This window comes from Lagopus leucura, unplaced genomic scaffold, assembly GCF_019238085.1.
Source record: "Lagopus leucura isolate 7727_CA_CO unplaced genomic scaffold, USGS_WTPT01 Super-Scaffold_100004, whole genome shotgun sequence".
Classification (NCBI taxonomy): Eukaryota; Metazoa; Chordata; class Aves; order Galliformes; family Phasianidae; genus Lagopus; species Lagopus leucura.
In genome coordinates, this window is record NW_024962264.1 from 19,875,613 (window position 1) to 19,893,306 (window position 17,694).

Genomic DNA, 17,694 nt, shown 5'->3' on the forward strand with positions numbered 1-17,694 from the left:
GGCATTTTCATGCTGGTAACAAACAGAGCGACTGATATTGAGAGCACATACAGGGTGTTCAAATTCTCTCTGAGTAAAGAAGAATTCTTTGTTTTTCTGCCCAGCGGGCTAATAACAAATTTAATTAAGATCTACATAGAACAGTTACTGAAGGAAAACAGCCCGTCAAGGCACAGTTCACAGCCTGTAATGAGCACAAAGGTTAGACTGCAGAAATTGGCACTTAGTATCAGCAAAAACAATCCCTTACCTTTCAGCAAGTGCTTGACTGGGTTCGCTTTTTACAGAGTGCAGCTCTTCTTCAAGCCTCCTTCTTTCTACTTCCAGCTGCTCTAGCTCATCTTGAGTACGCTTGCGTGGTGTGATAAACTGGAGTTCTTTTAAAAGCTCTTCTTTTTCATTGATTAACATCAATTTTTCCTTTTCCACATCCAGTGCCCCAGGCCAGGCCTCACTATCTAACTTAGACAGTTCGATCTTCAAGTTAGCCATGCTAAAATAGAACACAGCAGATTTGCCTGAGCCTATCACAGCACATAATTTCCATGAAAGATAGAAGTGATACAACATTTTGAAGGTGTAAGTACAGAACAGCTTTTTCTATTTAAACCCGTGCTTTTAATTACCTTTACTTGACAAGAATGCAACTTTTCCAGAAATGCAAGCCACCTATCCAGGCCAACAGGCCGTGTACTCTTCTCTGCTTCAGACACCTTGGAAGAATGTATTCTGAGAAGCACAAAGCAACTAACAGCAAACTTTCAAGCTACGGTGCCCTAAATTCACCTGTCTCATATATGGAAGAATGCTGAAACAGACATCAATACCCAAATACACTAGAAATGAGTTTCTCTTGCTCAAATCCTGAGTTGAATTAAAAGTCTTGATCTTAATAAAAGCTTTATTGAAAGTGATCTGTCTGGTCACATAGTAGTGACACTTTGCTTTAGTCGTCAAGGACTGTGTCTATTTCTTCTAAGCTGTGGGAGACTATTCAGCTCCTCTAACAGTGAGGAACATTGTTAAAGAATATGCAGAATATCAAGGTGCTCAGTGTTGCATCAAGTACGCGTGCAAATTTTAAGAGACAAAAACAATGTTCCCCTCTGTGATTAAAAGAAAAGGCAATATGACAGTGGCCACCTAAAATAAAAGTAGATGAATAACTTAGAAGCTTGTGCAACTGCTATTCCCACTGTAGATGTCCAGTCACAGAGTTAGGATACCCGAGACCTGGCTATCCATACAGATAACACACACAGCAGTAGCAGAAACCTCCCTACATTATTACTGTGCAATTGCTCAGTCCTAATCAAGAAAGATTATTTCCAGTACTTTGTCACCAGAACCATTTGTTGTTGGGCTCAACTGTGCAGCTTATAAAGGGTAGTTTTGGAATAGACTCATTGTCCATTGGGAACTACGTAAAGCATAACAATTCCCCAATATACGTTTCACATATCTATCCAGATGATAACTTTCAGTCACTTCCAGCCTTATCTGCACCTGAAACAGCTGCATAAAACTGTGGAAGCTCTGAACTCTGTAACAGCTCCTAGCTTTCTGCGCCTCTTTGTTGTAGGCTGGGAAAAAGGCAGAGAAAGAAAAAGTCAGAATAGAAGGCCATTCGCATTCTAGGGCAAGAAAACCTTATCTGTTGCTTTTACTTATTCCTATCATAGCAGATACACCTACGTTAGCTCACCAGCTGACACAAGTCTGTGCAACTTCAGCATTAGCAGGCACTACCTCAGTAATGACCATTCTGCATCAACCACACATGCATCATTTGGTCTGTATAATCTTTCCACTGTCCTGACAGATTTCTAGGAAAACACACTTCTTCCTTCCAGTCTGTTTTCTGCAATTAACAAAACTAATAATATCATTCTTATTTTGCATCTCGATAATTAATTTATAGTACATTGCAGCATTTAGTTATGATAAAAGCTAAGAACAGTTACTATTAAATCTAACTATCTCACTGCTTAGACCAGAAGCTTAAGGGCAAGCTCTTCTTTCTTTTTCCATAGGTACCATTTCCTTCTCACCTGCATCTCAATAAAAAAAAAAACAAAAAAAAAACCAGCTTTAAAAAAGAGCCAGAATAAAAAAGAACACCTGCCAAATTGCTGCAAGAACATGTGTAACTCTGAGTGATTTTATGAAAAACAATGCAAAATAAGTCAAATTGAAATACAATCAGCAGTGTTACCGTAAACAAACGATAGGGTGAAATGAAATGAAGCATTTCAACATACTTTGCAGCTGTTATATAAATATATATAATTTATATTCAGCAGTCCTTTAGAGGAGCTGTACACAGAGGAAAACAAGGGAATCATTTCAGATGGATAAGGTGTTAAGATTTTCATCTCCAGGTCACTGATTCCTGCTAGCCTTGTTCTGAAAGTAGCTGCTAGTGACAGCTGTTTGATGGCCTAAGGAATGGGACAGTGGCCTCCTAACAATTCTTTTGCCCCCTCTGCTACAGATAACTCTCTGCTGTTCTGACATTTTTTGTGTGCTGCCTCATCAAGAAAGGCAAAGGACTACATGGATATGAAAACAAAACTGGTTTCACACTTTTAAGATAGTCTTTGCTCAACAAGTCAATAAGGCACCTAGCTAGAGTTTCACCACATCAGGATATGATCGTCAGCATATAATATCAGACCCTTCTGACTAGCAACTGCAGCCTGACAGTGGATTTCACACAGCTGACAAACTCTAAATTTATCCAATTCTTTATTTTGTCAAAATCAGTGGCTTCTACTTATTTAAGCAACATAAACGTTCGTGCCACATAGCTTTATACTGTCCTCAAAAACCCAAGGCAACATTCTACCACTTCAAGAGGCTTTGCTAACTAAACAACATAAAACACGCAATGCTAAACTATCTGATAATTTCCAAATAGAGAAGTTCATTCATTAGATCTTTTGTTGTTGTTGTTGATAATGGTTTTGTGGGGCTTTTTTTTGTTGTTGTTGCTGCTGTTGCTTTTGTTTTTTTTTTTTTAATATAAGGCAACTTTGAACTTGCACATTTAATATTTCAGAAAAGATGGTCAATACTTACTAGCTTACAGTGGCCATAATAATTACTAGTACGTATCTTCATTATTCTAAGATATGCATGCTTTATTAAGTTCGCCCAATAATCACTAATAAAAACAGTATGCTCCAACACTTCAATGACTTTAACTGTGTCTTCAAGTAATCTGACTGTCTTATTTAAAGTGCAAAGGAATATTCATTATTTGGACTTTTAGACAAAATTGAACGAAGACACCATTTAAAAAAGTAATTTAACATTAGAACACACTGATGTCATACAGATGAAATACGTGGTTATGCAAAGATTAAGTATTTCATCTACTGCAATTTTGACTCATCTTCTTGGTTAATTTGTGAGAAAGTAAGATTTTACGCTGCAGTTGTTCAGAGTCCAAAAGCCATGCTTTTCTAATAGCTAGAAGTGGTACACTGATTAGTGCCAGAGTACCTTTTTGTTCCAAATGAGAAACAAAACACGACGGTGGGACTTCTTGGTATCAATACAGTCACAACAGAGGATAATCTGGTTTCGGATAAAAGGAAATTGAGAGCAAGTGCCATCTATATAAATCTAGAAAACCATCTGACAGTACTATATACACGATGACTTTGAGCTGAAATCATGCAAGTTCAATGCTGAAGAAACACAATAGCTTTATCACTCTTAATCAATTGCATTGATTATATAACAACATTTTATGATCCATAAAGATGATAGAAAAGATTACTGTTGTTTCCAGCAAGAATGGCAACTACTATTATATAAAGAATATACATCTGGATTTTGGAAAGTGACTGTGCAGCCTCTCATCTTTAAAACATTAAAACTATTTAAGCTTTTTTAAGCTAATTAAGCATTGTCCTTATAAGCTAAAAATTCTCTTCCTGGTTTTCTAATTGATCATGCCACAGTATTCTAAGTGAATTAATAATTAAGTCACAAAGCAAGCCTCATTATAGGTACAATTTTCAACTATGGAAAAGTGTTAGTTCTTCCTTTATTGTCATCTTGCTTAATATAAAAAAAAAGGAGCCTGGGGTGTGAGATAACTTTCTAGACTTATATTTCTCTTAAATTACATAACAAAAGCTGTAAGGTTTCTGAATAGCTGACATGCAATTTATTTGTTTAAATAATGTAAACCTTCCCCAGTATTATGCAGCACTACTCCTCTGCTGTACCAGAATATATGTTACTGTAACCCGGAATGTCCTGCTTTCTGATGCCTATTCTTCAGTGCTGTGGCAATCCATCAAAACAGCACTGCTTTCAAGAGCAACCACTGCAGAACCTTATTTGAAAGACATTTCACATTCATCAGTGGGGCAGTTCCTGATTTCCTGTCTCCCTAGGCTATTAAAAAATAATCTCACAGTGAAAACAAGTATTTAAATTATTCTAAGTCAAGGCTGGGTGGGCCCTGGGCAGCCCGATCTAGTGGTTGGCAGCCCTGCCCATGGCAGGGGATTGGAGCTTGATGGTCTTTAGCATCCCTTCCAACCCAAGCCATTCTATGATTCTGAGTCCCAGATAAAAGATTAAAAAAAGAGATAATTAAGCCTACAAAATCTGAAGTGGAACTCTGAAGCATTATACCTGAAGAACCATCAGTTGCATACTGAACTGAAATGATGACCCCACAGAAGAATTTAAATGGAAGTAAATAGCCTGGCAGCCTTTCATTCGAACACCCTTTCACTCTATTTCCACAATCCTGGAACTGATATTATAACTTTTCATTTCATTTCTTGACTTACGTAACTTAGCATTACATGTAAAAACTACTGCTCACAAGCAAAAGCCTGCTTTGCTTTCAGGAGAGAAAGAAACGTTCTGCGGTAATGCCTCCAGCGCGTGCACAGGGGCGTCCACTAGATGTCACTGCGAGCACAATGTTAGCATTGGAGAAAATGCCCGACTCAAGACTGTAATTTAACAAAGCGACTAACCCCATTACCTTCTCTTTGCCTCTTCATATTGAAGACTTAGTCTGACCTTCTCTGCTAAATTGGATCTACTTCTTGTTCCAACCTATTGAAAAAAATATTAGCCTCAACACTGTGCAAAACTGTAAAACAAATCAACAGTATATATCAACAAATGCCCAGGCTAGAAAAATTACTTCTTAAAAAAATGGAACGACGCCCGCTTTGGCCATACACTCGCTATTATATCCACAGTTAGTAATATACTCAGTGCTGTTTTCTTCTCATGCACTTTATCTGCGTTTAATTACCGTACTGCCATATTCCAGCAGAGTAAATTGTGGACATTTTCAAAGAGGTCTTGCATTGACTGAAACGCAAAATTTTGATCCACTTTAAACTCCCACTGAACTCAAAATTCAGGGGTAAATAGGTGCAATTCCAGGGCACGACTTCAGACTTAAAAAAAAAAAAGAAAGAAAAAAGAAAAAAAAAGAAAGCTACTGTCTGTAGGCAAGCTTTCCTCTGCTTGGAAAACCTAGTACAAGCTCTTCCTTATAAATTTAGCACACAGAAGTATAAAGAAGGTGCCAAAATTAAGCACAGCTTTCTGTCACTGTAAATATACCATCACTGACACAGAAATTATTAATGAATCACTGAAGAGATACTTCCCTTATGTTTTTTCAGCTGTGGAAATGAAACTGCACAGTTAAATTTTGAGATCTTGTTTCTGAAAATTAAAGACATTTTCAGATCAAAGTAAGTCTGTTAGGTACAACATCCACATAGATGGATCCAAAAAATACTATTTACTTACATTCTTCTTCACTGTACTGGAACTACTTGATTAAATCAGATTGGCATAAACGCTTCATGCCAAATGTGAAAACTTCATCTGAATCCTGATTTAAATTTGAAGTGGAAAATCAGATGACTGATTCTAAGTAATTTTCTCTTAAATGTGCATATATATAACACCTATCAGCAACAGTAAACAGCCGTTTGTAACAGCCAATTCCATTAACCACAGCATTCTGATTCAATTTCTCTTTACGTTTGACAAAATGAAAAGGCTCACCTCACCAGAAATGTCAGTCTGAGACCCTGCATCCAGAGTTTGTCTAGAAAAACACAGCTGGGAATTTACAGAGCTGGAACTCAGGTCTGGTTCCGATGTCCCAATATTCTGGTCAAGATTGAATTTCTCTTTCAGTTTTGCAAGACTCTGTCCAGGAAACAGAACAAGATGGTGTTAAACTGTACTTTTGTACAAGTTCTCTAGGGAAGCTGCTTTAGCAAGGAGTTGCACTAGATGATCCCCAGAGGTCCCCCTCCAACCCCAGTCATTCTGTGAATCTGTGATACTTTACAGAGTTCATACTGGTTTCTATTCAGAAGATACTTATCTAGAAGACTCCAGTATATATATGTATGCATTTTTCTTCATGTTAGAAAACCATCCTTTTAATCAAGTAGTTCTTAAGTGACACTGAGTACAATCACATCATTCTGGTTCTTGTTGCCTCTCTCTCTCCCTTGCTTGTCTTTATAAACCAATCAAATATTTGGTTGATGCAAAATAAATAAGTAATCTACTTTCAGATACAAATGCAGAGCAATTTTTAGAACTTGTGCCCATTTAGAAAATGGCTATCTCAAGTTTCACCCACGTAATATTTTAAATAGTGTTACAGAGGTAATATGCAACATTACCAACAAGTTCAGATACCTATATTCTGACTGCCATTCAGGGACTTTTTGAATTAGGAAAGTCACAAGCATCAGTTCCTGCATCACAAAACAAATTTTAACACTAGTTTGGCACATGGTTTCGAAAATCCCTTAAAAAGTATAAAATGTACAGTATTTAGCATCATTAAAGTTCCTTCTGATGAAACAAATCCACACGAAACTTATGCTAACCCTAGAAAATACCTTCATTAAATCTTGTTTTTCTCTCTCTCCTGAACTTATCGCCTTTCTGATGGATTTCAGTTCACTCAGGATGGCTTTAGCCTCACATAGTTCATACCCACTCTGGCCTCCAGACATTTTTTGGTCAATTCTGTGGAAAGAAGAGCATATTAATACTGCATACTGCAAATAATGTTAACATCTCTGCAGTTCTGTTTCAGACAAGCATAGCTAGGACAGAAGGGCAAGAGTAACTGATAATATTTCCTTTAGCAGACAAGCAAAGAGAAAAACGACACTGAAACCTGCATTAAAATACTTTCTGTGTGGCAGAAATGTCAAGCTATCGGACACACACACACTGATGGGTTTTGCTGACACAGGAAATTTTTTGAAAAGGAAAAAAGCATGTTGGCATTAAAACCACTGATTCAGTCTTAAAGACATGTGAGGCACAGAGCACTACCTGAAGCAGTACTCTTACATGTGCTACCAGGAGTACAACATAGTGCTGTCAACATGATAAAAAAGTCCTATGCCCACCTTAACCCTCTGCAATGCAGGAGCAACTTTGGGGTTCGGCTTTAGCTATTAGCTAATAGCTATTAGCTATTTGCAATACTTAGAGAAGCAGAATACATTATGGGCAGTATTCCTCTATCCAGACCCACAATGTGGCATCCAGACAACCAAGCTTGTAGGTACTGACCGTTCTTGCAGAGAAAACATGTAACCATACTCTTCCCTCAGCTTCCATCTTGCTTACCCTAATCCTAAGAACTAACCACCTCGTGCAGCTGCTGCGCTCACCCAGTCATCAGGCTCTCTTTACTCACTGAATCTATGGATAATTTATACCATCTGTCATACACTGGATAATTACTGAACTACTGGAATATCAATAATTTTTTTTTAAATAATAACTTAAAAATAACATTGGAGACAAATGTTTTTCATTTTGTTTTTTACATATTGGCTTCAAAAAATTGAGTTTGTAAAATTACAGGTTGAAGAAATGTGTTAACTGAATATTTTATAGCACTGTACAAATGGCTGCAGCTGTGCTTCACAAAATTAAAAACAACAGGCATCTTCACCATCTACTAGAGAATACATTCCTTTATCGTACAGTTGGTTTTCTGTTTTTATCATCAGCCATCATCCTTCTACAAGACATTAACCTTGTGAGTGAGGAATGAACAATTGAGCAAGAACACAAAACCCCTGAAACAAAGTATTCTATTTTTCTTTTAATTTTGTGCACAAATATATCAAGATTCTAAAGCAGTCATTAGAGATACGAGAGTCACTTTTTTCCTTTCTGCACATTTCAGCTTTTCTGCAAAACAGAACCAAATTTGTGTGAAAAACATGACTCTGCACTCAGATTCCTACTCAAGGATGTATTTGTTTCAACTTGAAAGTTCCCCAAACTCTTTCATAAGTATGCACACACCTACTCTCTGACAGCACTCAATTTCTGGTAACCTACACCAAGTTGCCAAGGTCAGACAGATACAGGATATGCCAACAATTGCAGTCATGAATGAACGCTTGGGTAATAAATACACCACACGCTGCCTACTAACACACCGTGCCATATTCAAATTGCAACTGCTTTATTCTATATATAATTAAGATAGACAAGAAGGATCTCTGACATATACGATATTCCTTCTCCCTGTTTTAAATTAATGGGATTAGTGCTGTTCAAAAGCGGCTGACTGAATTTTTTAAAACAAACGCCCATTGTATTCCTGTGGAATGCTGTTGACAGTTTCTGAAACATGCTTTGGATTCCTATCGAAATGGCCTGTGAGCAAGCTGCTTTAAAACAATACTTCATTGTTGAATTAATATAATAAAACCAGCATGATTGGCTAACCTTTAATCTTTGGACAGCAGCGTGAGTTTTTATTACCTTCAGCTTTAGAACCAATGTGTCTTTCTCTTCTAAACTTTGCTTTGAAATCCAATTCATGTTTAAATAAATTCAATCAGTTATCTTTTTCTCCCCTCACTCCAGTCTAGTCTTTATGTATTTAAATAACAAAATCTCACATTTCTGCCTTAGTTAAAATGAAAGAAGACAGTGATGTCACTGGCATCCTCCTAAGGTGCTGAAGGGCTTCAGTTCCCAATCTACTTCATGCTCTTGTATTTAAAAACAAGAATAACAAAAAAAGATTTGCTCCATTTGGACAAGTCTGTAACTATGATAGAACACTGAGACAGGGGAGGTTTAGGTTAGATATTAGGAGGAAGTTTTTCACACAGAGGGTGGTGACACACTGCAACAGGTTGCCCAAGGAGGCTGTGATTGCCCCATCCCTGGAGATGTAAAAGGCCAGGCTGGATGTGGCTCTGGGCAGCCTGGTCTGGTGGTTGGCAACCCTGCATACAGAAGGGGGTTGAAAATTGATGATCATTGTGGTCCTTTTCAACCCAGGCCATTCTGTGATTCTATGATTTTTATTCATCATTTTCCTGGACTAGAATTTCTTTCTCTGCATTCAAATGAATGAATGAATGAATGAATAGATAGATAGATAGAATCCTTCTATACAAAACTGATCTATTACTATTTTAGGGCCCAACAAAGTCAGGGGCAGCACAGACTGCTCAGACTGAAAATAAATAAATTAATGCATAAATAAATGGGTTTCTAATAATCCAACTTAGATACCCGAAATGCGTCCCTAGCTCAGCCCTTTGCAGCCCAGGCATCACAGCAGCTGAAACAAAGAAAGTCAGGTCTCCAACACTCAAATTGTGACTCATTTCAAACCTGGCACAGTTCTGCCACCATTTATACCTCTGAGACTGGCATCCTCCTCTTTCTCTTTGAGTGCAGATGTGGGGAAGAAAGAAAGACAGACCTAATCACTTCCTTCAGTTTTTAAGGTGTTTTTTTCTGTTTGTTTGTTTTGTTAAATGGGACATGCAAAGCAGCTACATTCTCCTAGGAACCCTTAACCACTGACTTTCCTTTTGCCTCTTTGCAACCAAGCTCTTTCGTGAAAAAAGGAGGAGGAACAGATTTCTCATGTTAACACTTGCACAATAGGTTTGCTATTCTACAGATTTCCTGCTCTTTAACTTCAACAGAAGGAGTTGTAGATTCTCACGTTTCCCATAATAATCTCACATAAGATGTATTCACTTCTGTGACCGAAAAAAAGGTTCATACAACTGAATTAAGTCAACTTCATCTGTTTTTTTATTACTCACTGTTGCAGCGTTTCAAAGCCCTGCTCCTTGTACAGCAGCTCCTGCTTCATCTGAGAGAGCTCCCTCTTCAGCTTCTTAACCTTGTGTTAAATCAAAGCAAGACTTAGAAAATTCCTCCTCAAACAGCACAACGCACGGCTTCGAACAATTAACATACTCTACCTCGGGTGAGGAAAATAAAGAAAGAGTAAATTGCTCTACTGACACACATTAAAAACAGAAAGATCAGTTCTCTTCTTTACGTCTATGGGCAACATGCTTTAGTATTAAAGAGACACAAGCAGATTAAATCACATTCCTTATTTGTATTGATACCACACTGTGTTATTAAACCTGAGAGAACTTTAGCAAGTAATTTACTTCTCCTTGTTAAGCATGCATTCCAACTGTCCTACAGGGACATTCCTGCTTATTTTTAAGCTTACTCTATTTTCACATTTTCATTCCAGGAAGCTCTTAAGTCATTTACATAGTAAAAACAAAGTCTGGACTCTGCTTTTTTCTATGAATTATCCTTTCTCATAAAGCTTTTCAGGCATTGGATCCCAAAATACGTAGTTCACATTCACAAAAGCAACAATAATTAAATACATTTGGTCACAAGTACATGCATTTACTTAATAGAGCAGTCTTTGGGAAAACATTCCCTACTTTCCCTAAATTTCCATGCTCACATGCTTTTTAACATTAATATTGATATTCAATATAAAATACTTATGAATTAAGATGAAATTAAATTGAGGTTTGGCGATTTGTTTGTTGTTTTTGTTGTTTTTAGTGTGACAATTTCCAAACATACTAAAAGTTTCTGGACTGAATTAGCAGTGTACTTCTAACAGAAACTAAAATTCATCCTTAGCACAAACAGAAAAAGTGTACCTGAAATGTGGAGTCCCAAACGTTAGTATTTGCACACCAACATCTGTTGATTTGCACGCTAGATAATAGCCAGATTTTTTTCCCTCGCTTTCCAATCAGCAAGGTGAAAAAAGGAAAAGCCCACAAGAAGTCTTCTGCTCTCACTACCACCCTGAAATGCTCGATGTTTTTAGGTAGGTCTTCAGACACTCAACTCCATCTTGAAAATTGAGTATATTAAAATAAGGAATTGTGACCACTTCAACTGAAAATGATTTAAAAATTATGGTTCCAAGACTTTTTGCAGCCACTTCTTAGGTTGCCTACTTTGTCCTATTATTTAAACCAAGAAGTGTAATACCCAGTGTGCCAGGAAACCAAGAGTAGGAAGCACAAGCAGCTGCTGGAGCTTTCCAAGAGACTTAAAATGCTTCATATGTGTTTCTACATATAGATTTGTGATTTATACTTAGGCATTCAAGTTTGTAAGTTCTGGCTAATGACTTTTCTTTGACAGAAACAAAATGCTGCTTGCAAGCTCCTTTTTCTCCAAAGCAAATCTGTTAACTAGATAATTAGGGCTAGGTTCAGGCTTTTAGAAACTACAATCAGTAGCTGCTACACTTGACAGAAAACTGATTTTATTTTGACGATACAGATTATTTAGCATGATAAAGTGGCAATGTCCCTAACAACACATTCAGCTTTCCTTAACTACTTTTTCCCCCAACGAGCATGACACTTTCCGACAGTTAAGAAGAACAGAGAACTAAATGAGAATTTTTTTAACTCCAGGAATAATCTCTCTCAAGTATTCCAAGCAAGGTTATAAAAAACAAACAGATATCACTACTGGGTTTCAGGTAAAGTAACATGAAATATGAAAAAGCCTTAACTTTGCTGAGAAATGAAGAATGACCACACTTTTCCTTAATCCAAAATGTGAATTTATTGTAATTGCAGATGGCATACTCGCTTCCAACTTTGAGGGTTGGATCTCTCTGAAGCCCTTACATTTTCCTCAAGATCATCTTCTGAGTGTCCTCTGCCGTAATTCATCATCATTTTATTATCAGGAAATGTGAGTTAGGTTACCATGGAAGGATGTGACATACATGATAATAGAAAGACTGTGTTTACTGCACTGTAGGTCGCACTAAAATATCCTTGTGTTCCGTTCCTTCCCTTCTCCTTCAAAACTTTTATAATCCCACTTTTCACAACTCTTCACTCATCATATCCTTCACCCCCGTCATACCGCATCTGCACATCTTCTTAAGCCACCTGACAGACCTCTTGCTTCCTCCTTCTCTCTTCAGGCATGCTTCTGTGCTAACTCCTTCTATCCCCAGTTCTCAAGCACTAATAGAACATCAGAAAAAACTCCTGTTATCTTATAAAGACTCATCCCCTACTTGTTGCATTTGCATAAAATGATCTTTGATCACATATCAAATTTTTGTCCCTGCTTATTTCATTCAAACTGTCATAATTCTGTCATATATTCTCCATGACAAATTGTGAATAGGCAACTCGTATCCAGAAGGTGCCATATGCATATATTAAGCACAGCTAACAAGGAAAAGGCCAAAGGCTACTTCAGAACTTCCTCGAATGCTGAGTTTTTCCCCCAGCTACCATTAACCTGATGATGCCAATACACCTCAGTGACCGCATGTGACAGAGAGAAACGGGTTTAGTACATCTGCCCTAATAGTTCACTAATCAATGTGCAAATTCTAACTAGTTGGCCAGCAGCTTGCTAATGACTAACTTTGTTTTCCATTAAGTCCATGCATGCATATACTACAGAATGCCACAAGGCTGAATATTAGCAAAGCATCCTCAAACATTCAAATAAGGGTAAACTACGATATAATACACTCATACCTCTCTTGCCATCCTCCTCGAAAACCACTTTCCAGCCCTAGCATCACAGGGCTCCACTTTTTCTTATCTCAATGACTCTCAAATCCAGTGGGTTTGGATGATAACACACTTTACGCTGATACAGATATTCTTGGACTGCACCCTTCTAAAGTCTGCAGACAAGATTCAGGTCACCTATTTTAGGCACATATGCAACTTGGACTTTGCAATGCCAATAAATCAGGCACTGAGAACCAGCAGCATGTTAGGCTCCTTGACTCTGACAAGCAATGAAGAGAAAAAAACTCCAGAAACTGATCAGCTGTGATTAACACATTTGCCTCTCCCTTGACAAATGGACAATGGATCTGTAGCTAAGAGGTAATTCAGTATCGATGCATTCCAAGATGGGAGCTATTAGATTTAAGTATTGGAAAAAACAAGCATTTGAATTTTCTCCTCTGGCTCTTAGAAGACTATATTTACATTTGGTCATGTGCATTGTTCTTCAACAATACCTTTCATTTCCTAAATATACCAGTGATTCCCTTGCCAATGGGAAACCATCTTCTACTGTACACTGATTTTAGAAAGAAACTCTAGCCTTGTGTTTTCATTCTCGTTCCCAGCCAGGGTCCTTTGCTGTAAGATTCTACTCCAAAAGCTTCCAAAATTTTTGCTCCAATACTCTCACTGCTGAAATAGGCTTTCTTACTGATGACTTCCCCCTCTACTTAAAAAATAAGGGGTTACAGACTGAGATTTCTAAAAAAAGAACAGGCTGTGCAAGCAGTAGGGAGGGTAGCAAATGGACAACAGTTTTACAGTGTATTCCATCTCTGATTTACATTGTTTTAAAATGTTATTGAGCTATTCCACAATTCCTTTTAAACAATAATTGTTTAGACTCCTAAACTTTACACTAAGGTGAAGAAGGATGTTATTCTCAGAGGCTTCTGAGCGCTGCACTGTGCAGAAGCCAGGAGGGGGCAATGGAAGAGCTGAGTAACTGACACCTCTGCTCACACAGAATCTGTATCCCAGCACCCTTCAAGCACTACACACAGAGGTTCTGTCCTTTTAACCTGCATGTTTTGATCTGATTTTTGTCATTCCTAACTGAAGAAAGTTCTGGTTATCCATAGAGAACATATGAACATGTGCCACAGCTTAAATAAATGAATTCCCTATGTAGGTTTATGTGGTCTTCTGCACTGTTTCCTCCTTATTCAAGATGAATTAACTAGAAACTAACCTGTGAGTGACAGTTCTTTACATGGAGTCCGTTAGTGACCATACTGGAAGAAGTTGATCACATAAAGACTTTTGCTTGTTAATGATTTCGCAAAGTGAATAAAAACTTCCGATCCTCATCTGAATGTTTTGACTCTTACAAATTTTCACAGCATCACTAGAAAGTGCTTTTTAAACCAACAGAAATTTGTGAGGCAGTTCACGTAGCTAAAGGCACATTTCTCATAGAAGAAAGATTGTGTACAATCATCTAGATAGTCTCATTTTGGCCCACTATCTTTTTATTTTCACCTAGTTATTTTTACTTTTTCTTTATAAGCAAAATCATAGAAGTAAAAATAGAGAACGGATTTATTTAAATCCGCGTCTTACTAGACTATCTGTCAAAGTTTCACCAAAGTGCATTCTCTAGAATTAGCTGAGACAGTTTTAAAAATTCATTTAAAAATTCATTACAAGCCCTTGAATGAGAATTTAATGAGAATATTAGGTATTTAATGAGAATATTAGGAGGTTTCAGTATCAGGGTGGCAAGATACTTCTGCTATTTCAACCTTTGCATTCTATAGTCAGAAACCCTACATACAGAATACAAATGAGTATGAATTAAGAACTCTCACCCTTAATCTTGTAGTGGAGATTTCAGCCTTCAGAATATCAGGGTCATACTTTGTGCTTGATGAAGAGCCTGAGAATACTTCAAAAATAATAGGGATAGAAAAACAGTAGGAAAAGTATTTAAATATTTAAAAATCATTAATCAGTCTCTTCCTTGACATATACCCACATTGATCTAAAGCTACAAAGTACAGAAAAACTGTGATACTGTGCAAATCTATATCCTGTTATAGTCAGCACTGCAGCGTGGCAATCATTAAGGAGTACGATCTTACCTCGAGCACTAGGTGCAGTTGTGGATGCCACAACATAAGAAGAACGTAAAGCTATCAGAGAGCACCAAAAGGAGGGATACAGCGGTGGTTAAGAGTCTTGGAGGGCATCCACCTCTGGGAGAGTGGCTAATAAACAAATACAGGCCTCTGAAAGCTCTTCACCATGCCAATCCCTTGACCAATATTGTAACATGCATCTCTATTTCACTCCTAATTCATACATGGTGTAAAACTACTGCATAAAGCAGCAGCAAACTCCTTTTTTGGTCCACTGCAGGTACTTGTCAACCCAGTAGGGTCATTTCAGTATGCAGCCATGAAGTGCAGGAGATCCTGTCTACTTTGAACCTAAATTTGGTAGAATTTTGTTCTGACATACTGTGTGACAAAACAGAGTTCAGAGCAGACAGCTCTAAACCATGGCTCAAAGCGGTTCAATTGTATCAGACAGGAGAGAGTTCTTTCCAGCAGAATATCTTTATATTAAAAAATACATATATATATGCTATCTCTAAAAAAGCCAGAATAGAAGATGTTCATAGCAAACCTTGAAAACCCATCCTAACGTGAAACAGGATCCCCTGCAGGGCACAGATCAAAGAGGTTACATTGTATTTTCTACTATACTTACAGCTTGTACGAGAGCTTGATTTTTCTTTGTAGGCATCATTCAACCGTACATACTCATCCAGTGCAAGTGCTAGCCTCTGTTCTTTCACCTGGTACAGTTCCTTCTGAGTACTGAGAGCATCCTGGGCTACCATAAGATAATCTTTCAGCATTCTCTCTTGTTCTTGCCTCCATTGTTTCCTGGGATCTTCTATTTGTGTCGTTTCTTTATAGAAGGGAAAAGAATTGAAAGGTATTTCTGCTGAAGTCTTCACAGCTAAATTGTTACTTTGCTTAGAATCCTCAGTTTTACAAGTCTGAGCCATAGCTTGAATTTGGTTATTAAGCAGGTGCTTAGTTTTATCAGTTTTTTGCCACAATAGCATGAGAGAGAAACAGTACTCAAGTGGTCACTTGCAAAACAGTACAACATGTAACACTGTACGTAGACGATTCCTGCACTCCCAACACTGAATTAAGAATACCCAAAAACTTTCCACTCATAGTTTTTGCATACCAGTGGTTGGAAATAATAGGATCAATAAAAAGTCTCAGAATGGTATCTTCAAATTGAATGCATTTCTGAAGGAAAAAAATGAAACGTAATCTTAGCTATTACATTTTTTCAAAATACTCTCCCCCATTCTGTTAATTTTTACAGCCATATGTATTCATGTTTTATTGTGGTTATCTCTCTTCTGTTCCTCTACAGAAACAGTCTTTATGTTTATCTTCTCCATCGTAACTGAACTAACAGAACATTAATTCTTGAGATCACGTCTCCCACCTCTATTCCTATCACCATTAGGCATCTGATCCAAGATACAACACAGTTTTATTTACAGTCAGTAGCAGGAGAGGGGTACCCTCAGACAGCATGTCATTCCAGTTAAGAAGATATGCCTAAGATATATGGGACCAATTGCCTTTCTGAAGAATCTCCTCCTTCCCACTGACTACTCTGGAAATATAACCAAGTAGGTGGGAACAGAGGAAGGGGGGCAAAAAAAGCAGAAGAAAAGGCCATTCTCTGGCTTAAATTTTCTGCCAATTTAATTCTCTGAATTGGTTCACTGTGAGAACTAATGTGGGGAAAAAAAAAAAGGCAGAAACATGTAGCTGAAGATATGGGAGGAAAAGAGCCAACCTGATGGCTCTAACCTATATCTGAACTGCACTCCTGTGGAGAAGGCACTCTCTCAAAACAGATTTTATAAGTGCAAAAGCTGATAAGGACAAGTTCTGCTTAATAGCAATTTCCTACAATGGCTAACTGCTAGTTTTTCAAAAGCTCTTCTTGGTGCTAATGTCACATAAACCAAAGACATGGATATAAAAAGAAGCTTCTGACAAAACTAACTCTAAAATCCTGAACTGGCAGCATAACGTAACTACTAATACTTTGACAAACACACAAAGAGCACCCCCTGTGCTGGGGGGTACTGTTTCTGCCGCTTACAGACATGACAAGCTTCTTTATTTCTCCTTGGGAAGGTATTTCTTGGATGTATGCAGCAGAAGGGCGCAGACTATAAATCATATAAAGCCAAGTGTGGTGCATAAAAGATTAAAGTAGAGAAGCTTTACATACAGTTGTTTTTTCAATAACCCCAACAAGAAGGGTCTCCCAAAAAACTAACTATAGCTACAGAAACACCCAAACACCCGTGTTACAGCCACCTGCTCTTTTCCACAAGGATATCAGGAGCACAAAGAAGCAAATCAATACCTTTTCTCTCCTAAACAGTCAGCACATGTCCCGGTCTGTGGCCACTTACTGCCATTGTGCTTTAACACACCTCCACATTTGCAGTTATTTACACAAGGTAAGAGGCGCCTGCTTCCAGAGGTGTCCTTTTTTGTGTAGCAGATGAAGAGCACGAAGCAGGATTCTCATGGGTCAGTGATCAAATAGGATAAATGCAGTTACGTTGGGATTTTTTTTAGGAAGAATGTAAGGACGTGATTGTGTTTTCAGAGTGCAACCAGCCAGCAGCCACCAAATAATCGTACAAGATTGGAAGGTCTCATCTTCGAGCATGTTGTAGGTAATTGCCTTGTAGGTTTTAAGTGAGGAT

General features: G+C 37.8%; 1 protein-coding gene across 3 annotated transcripts in view; it reads right to left on the minus strand.

Moving 5' to 3' along the window:
* Positions 1-17,694, minus strand: part of WWC2 (WW and C2 domain containing 2) — an 86,295-nt gene that overhangs the window by 30,887 nt on the left and 37,714 nt on the right. For 2 of the 3 annotated variants that reach the window (XM_042871652.1, XM_042871653.1), the window contains exons 3-9: positions 15,639-15,842; positions 14,735-14,811; positions 10,134-10,213; positions 6,924-7,053; positions 6,067-6,213; positions 5,018-5,091; positions 251-493 (exon numbers count right to left, since the gene is read on the minus strand). In XM_042871652.1, coding sequence (XP_042727586.1) covers positions 251-493; positions 5,018-5,091; positions 6,067-6,213; positions 6,924-7,053; positions 10,134-10,213; positions 14,735-14,811; positions 15,639-15,842 — 955 coding nt within the window. The remainder of the gene's footprint in view (positions 1-250; positions 494-5,017; positions 5,092-6,066; positions 6,214-6,923; positions 7,054-10,133; positions 10,214-14,734; positions 14,812-15,638; positions 15,843-17,694) is intronic. The other variant, XM_042871654.1, reaches the window with a different exon arrangement.